At 48.4% G+C, this 6,075-nt stretch overlaps 1 protein-coding gene across 1 annotated transcript; it reads left to right on the forward strand.

The window, feature by feature from the left end:
- Positions 1 to 407: 407 nt before the first annotated feature.
- LOC102250801 (HLA class II histocompatibility antigen, DQ beta 1 chain) lies at positions 408 to 2,805 on the forward strand (the record flags this gene model as incomplete). The annotated part of the gene is made up of 3 exons (XM_014537280.1): positions 408 to 837; positions 1,256 to 1,366; positions 2,456 to 2,805. Coding segments are annotated over 3 exons (555 nt in total), but the record flags the coding sequence as incomplete, so codon positions are not given.
- Between the last annotated feature and the right edge of the window lie 3,270 nt (positions 2,806 to 6,075).

The following is a 6,075-nucleotide window of genomic DNA, read 5'->3' on the forward strand; positions in this document are numbered from 1 at the left end:
GCTTCTGCTCTGTTGGACATAGAACTGTCTGTAACGTTCCTAATTCTCAGTCCGTGTTACTGTTCATGGAGCTGTGACCAGTGCTGATGGTCCCCCAGGAGACTCAACTGATGTGTTTTCTCCACTGTGAGGAGCTGTGGGACCAACAGGAAACAGGGTCACTGCCCAGGTGTGAATCCCTAGAGCTGATCCCCAGGGTCACCATCAACAGGTGGAGGGAAAAGAAGTCCAGGTTTATCATCTTTATTTAAAAACATTGTGAATAGTGGCCTCTATAACACAGCAATTTAAACATTTAAAGAGCTTCATTTTTATCAATTGGTATCAATGGAATAACTCTCATAAAATGATTGCTATTAGATTGTGACCCTGAACAGTTCTCTGACTCATGAGTTTACTCCAGCTAATCAAGTAGCCCAGCTCGGGTCCTCATCCCGGCCTCAGAATCCAGGGACCGTTCCCGCTGGTTCAGGGAGGACCCTTCCTGTGGGGAGACTTGCCTGTGCCCCCACATCTCCCACTCTATTTTCCTCTCTGTTTCCCCTCCCCTCCCAGTGGAGCCCACAGTGACCATCTCCCCGGCCAAGACAGAGGCCCTAACCCACCACAACATGCTGGTCTGCTCGGTGACGGATTTCTATCCAGCCCACATCAAAGTCCGATGGTTCCGGAACGACCAGGAGGAGACAGCCGGTGTCGTGTCCACCCCCGTGATTAGGAATGGGGACTGGACCTACCAGATCCTGGTGATGCTGGAAATGACCCCCCAGCGAGGAGACATCTACACCTGCCGCGTGGAGCACCCCAGCCTGCAGAGCCCCATCGCAGTGGAGTGGCGTAAGGGGCAGTTTCTTTCCTGCATCCTGGGCCCCACAGACAGAGGGAAAACAGCGTCCTCTAACCATCCCATCGCATCCCTATTGCTGATGTCACTGCTGAGTGGACATCACAGGATGCTAGAGCCCTCTGGTGCCGTGGCAGGGGCATCAGATCTCATGGTGTTTTCAGACACTAGGGAGGTCACTCTACACGACAGCCAGAACCCAGCCTGAGGGCTCTGAAGGCTGACTGTGGCGGCTAGTGACAGGGCTTGGGGTCCAAGGCTAAAGATATATGTGAAGGAGCAGGATCCACTTCCCCTGTCACCCACCCTCGGTGTCCAAGGATTTACTGGCTGGTCCCCCCAGGGGTGGAGGCTTCCAAAGGGCCCCTGTGGGTTTGGGACAGAAGCTGACACACAGGCTCTGCTCCCCAGGGGCACAGTCTGGATCCGCCCAGAGCAAGATGCTGAGCGGCATCGGGGGCTTCGTGCTGGGGCTGATCTTCCTGGGCCTGGGCCTTGTCATCCGTCACAGGAAACAGAAGGGTAAGCAACTGGGGAAACGGGAAGGTGGGCTGTGCCCGGGACCCTCTGTTGAGGGATCCTCTGCTTGTAGGTGAAACTCACCTCCTGACCTGGAAGGCAGGAGGCCAGGCTGGTGGTGGGAGGAGACAGACAGCTAGGCCAGGCTTTGGACTGGATTTTACTGGTTGAAAGGCAGCCCTGCCACAGGCGTGACTGTGGTGAATGTCCTGGGGCTGAGAGCTCATCACTGTCTCGCTGGCCCCTTTCCAAAAGCTGCTTCTTTAAGAAGGTCAGGGCATTGGCTTCCCTTCCTTCTAGTGACAGGTCCACTCATTTGGGAGATTGTAGTTTAGGGGGTTAAGGCCTGTGACTGATGGGTGGGGAGGAAGTAGATTTCCAGTTAAGTTGCTTATCTCATTTCCTGTGGGTGGGAGAGGGACTGGCTATGTGATGCGACCTTTCTCTGTGTAAAGTCCTTTTGTAGGATCTCATGGGCCTCCCCCCAGCTTCTGTCTCTGCTCTGATTTAATGGGGTTGATGGGGAGGAGAGGGAGCTGGTTCCAGGACAGGAAAAGGGAGGGAGGGGCGGGAAGTGAGTGTACCTGGTCACAAAGGGCACAGTTCAGGGCCTATTCCCTGCCAGGGGATCAAGGATTTGGGGAGAAGCTCACCCAGTTTCTGAAGGAAACTCTGGGCTTGTTATCCAGAACCCAGGTTTAACTTTGGTGGATCTTTCTGTGAAATGTGGAGCCAGATCTTGGGTGGTAGGTACGGGGATGATACTCACTTTGTGCCCATGTTGGTGGCTCCTGCCTGTGGGTATTTATAAGTGATTCCTAGTGGTGGAAGGAAGGTTAGTTATCATTAAATTTGTTTAAAAGATTGAAATGCTCATATCCCCCAAGGGATAACTGTTGTTCTCCTGCCTCCTGCATGTCTGGGTGGAGCTGAAGTGCGTGTCCTCTTTAGCTGATTTCACCCCGACACAGATACTGGGGGAGGTGATGGCCTTATGCCCAGACCTCAGCTTTACCTGATGCTGCAGTGCCCTGAGAGGAGGGGACTGGTACGCCCCCAGGTGCCAGGTGCTGATCACTCTCTCTTCTACAGGGCTCCTGCGCTGACTCCTGAGCGTACTTTGACTGGGATCGGCTGTGTTTCCTCTGAAATGCCTGCTTATTGTCCTTGCCCAGATTTCCCAGCTGCCTGTGAGCCTGCTCCCTCTGAGATCAGAGCTGGCCAGTCATCTCCTGTGCTCCCCCTGCCCCCCACCCTCGAGGCCATGGCTGTGACCTTGGAGTCTGTCCTGTGGGCTGCCAGCTAAGTCTAAAAATGCCAAGGCCCCCAAGGCATTTTTCTTTTGTTCTCTCCCTCCCCCCATCCCCCTCTGTCCAAGAGAAGTACATTAAAGCCTTTACCTGACTCCAGAGCTTTTATCATAATTAAACATGTTATCTGTATCTGAGCCTTCTTAACTGGGTGGAGGCAAGAAGTCACTGCAGAATGAAAGGAACATGTTTTGCTCCTTGAGGGAGACTAGAGCATCTTGGGGTGCTGAGATAAATGTGGGCAGAGGGAACAATTCAATCGTCCTCCGTCCTGGCTGTTTGGTATTGATGTTCAGTGCAGTGGCCTTATGACCTGCTGGCCTCTCTTCCAGCCTGGTGGGTAGAGTGTATGTCAGCATGGAGGAATTACCTGGGGCCAGGTACAGTGGCCTCTGGGGTCTCAAAGAACCAAACTGATGTTTCAGATGTCTTGGCAAGTCACAGTGATCAAGGTCAGTTTTTGTTTTTGGAAAAGTAAAACCAGCAATAAAAGTAATATTCTTGGTTCCAAATGATTGAAATCCAACTGAAGTTTAGTTTGTTCATGTTACAAGGAAGCCTGGGGTCAAGCTGATTTCAGAAGAGACTGGATCCAGGTATTCTATGAGGTCTCTCATTTTTCTGTTATAACTATCTAGACACCTTTTTCTTTTCCTGTATCTCTCTTTGTTCCTGTATATTTTTTCAGTGTGTCTCTCTGCATCTTTTTCTGTCTGTCTCTGCATCCCTGTGTCTCTCACTCTTTCATTGCATCTCTGTCTCTATTTCTAGCTACACCTCTGCCACCATTTACCTGCATCTATTGACCTCTCTGTGTTTCTTTTTGCATCTCTAATTTTTGCATCTTTCTTATCACCACACAACTTATCTTTGTTTCTGTGTATGTGTGTGACTGCCTGTCTCTGTTGTGTGTTTCTAGAGTGTCTACCAAAGTTTGAACAATTTTAGGAGAGATTCTGGTTGACCACCCCTCAGTAACATGCACACCTCTCAAAAACATCATCATGTACATGGATGCAGACAGCCTTACGTTCACCACCTATAGTAGGAACATAGGCTGGATCTTCCAGATCTTGGTGATGCTGTAATGACTGCCTAGTGTGAAGGTGTCTACACCCCCAAGTGCAGCACCCTAGTCTCCAACCCCATCACCGTGGAGTGGCATACGGGGCAGTTTGTTTCTGCAGACCCAGGAGATGAGTGACAGAGTTTTCTGTGCTTCTCGGGCACATTGTTGGAAGTGCTGACTCACACCCATCTCACCCCTTGTCTCCTGCAAGTCACCTGATGTCACTGCTGAGCTAGAATTCCCCAAGGAGAGAGCTTTCCTGTCCGTGGATATAGTGACCTGTTGATTCCTGTTGATATTCTCTTCCCAGGTGTTAAAGAGGTCCCTGCACACTGAGGCTCCCTTGACATGGGCCAGCACAGAAAGCTGGTCTCCATCTCCCTCTCTGGGTTTGTTATATGGCCAGGTGGATGAGAGCTTGTCTTTGAGGTAATGGAAGGCATCCTCTTCTCCTTGCTCCCTCACCCACTCATTGAGGAGCCAATGGTAGCTCCTTCCCTTTCCTGGATGAAGTCAGAATGGAGAACAAGGCTTTTCTGGGGCCATTGTCTTCTGTACCCCAGGCTGTAATGCAGGTCACCAGACATGGGCACTGTGAATGTGTGGGCAGATACACTCAGGAGGACTCTGCTCCCCAAGGTCATAGTCTGAATCTGCCCAGAACAGGATGCTGAGTGGTCAGAGGTTTGTGCTGGTTTTGTCGTCTTCCTCAAGGTGGACATTGTCATTTGCCAAAGGAGTCAAGAGGGCTGACACTTAGGGAAATGGGGAGCACTTGTGTGGGTGTCTAGCGAACCCTTATTCTCTATATGTAGCACTTTGCTTTTGATGCTGCAAAGACAAGAGGCAGGGCTGGATACTGAACCTGACTCAGAGTTTAGGCAGACATCGAGATCTGACTTTTTTAGCTGAAACATAAGCCCTCTTATAAGGGTAAGTGGTACAGTATATTCTAGGGCATTCTTATGGTTCCACACTGCCACACTGGCCCATCCTGGGAGATTCTTTTTAATGACAGGGTCAGAGTCTTCTTCCCCTCCAGTGACAGCTTCATAGCAACAAGTATTTTTCTTTTTCTTTTTTTGCACCCAGATTTCATTGGGTAATATAATATTTAACTAATAATTTAATCAAAATAACATTGCATCCTTTATAAACAAGTTTCTACAAAAAGAGCTCAGTCTTAGTAGGCACTCATCTTGGAGAAATGTATGGGTGTGCTAGAGAAAAACCTGCTGGTATTTACCCTGTTGGCTTTACCCTCCATCACATCAGTCAGTATGTCTTCAGGGACACAGTGGTAGTCATTAACATTCCATAAGCTTATGCACATTTCCCAGATTCCTGTGTGGTTCATGTGGAATCATGTGACTAATACCAGCCAATAGAACTTGAAAATGGGTGCAAGCTCTGCCTACTTTGTCTTTTTCTGAAAGCCATTGTTGAGGTGATGGTGTGTAATATGTTGGAAACTCCATAAGCTGAGTCCCTTGAATGTCTGTAGAATTGAGTCCTCTTTTTGAGTTAAGGCACTGAGATTAAATTTCTACTGCAGGTTAATATCTTACTGCAACATAACCTTGCTTCCTGACTACCTGGGAATGTTTAATTTAAGTAATAGAGTTCATAAGTTAATAGGGTGAGTCAGTTGAGTTAATAGAATTTAAGAGATGATAAAATTTTAAAAAACATTTATTACTTTGTTTCTTCCACCCCCAGAATATATGTATTCCCAGCGACTAGAACAAGTGCTTCTGTAGAGATGCTGTCCTGATCCACATAGTCTCCTCCCTTCAGTGCTGAAGGATTTAGTCCCTCAGTTGCTGGCTGACCATCCTCAGCTCTCAGCCCTCCTCCAGAGTTGCCTTAGGTAAGGTAGGCTGCCTTACCCAACCTCAGGCCTCTTCCCAGGGGAACTCTCTAGTGACTGCTCAGTGTGGGGCTGTAGAGGTCCCGAGCCTCACCCTAATTTAGGTCAACTCTGAAGGGCTCTTGAAGCTTCAGAGCTCCCTCGAGATTTGGATGAGGACTCTTTTGGAATGAATAATAGTCCAACTTTGCTCTAAATCATGAGTCACTTTACATCATCCTTCTTTCAGTTACTATTTTAATTTACATGTACTTATTTTTGTATCTTCATCCCTTAAGTATGACCTTCTTGGAAGATGAAGGTATTGACATCACTGCTCTTCCTTCCTCCTCTCCTATAAGCTTCCACTTGCCAAATTGAGGTACCTGCACTTTTAAAAAATATTGTCAAAATTGAAAATATTAACATTCAGTAATAATGATTGTCTTGGGGTCTGTTCATAGTTTATTGCTAAAAGTTGAAG

This window comes from Myotis brandtii, unplaced genomic scaffold, assembly GCF_000412655.1.
Source record: "Myotis brandtii unplaced genomic scaffold, ASM41265v1 scaffold1759, whole genome shotgun sequence".
Lineage (NCBI taxonomy): Eukaryota > Metazoa > Chordata > Mammalia > Chiroptera > Vespertilionidae > Myotis > Myotis brandtii.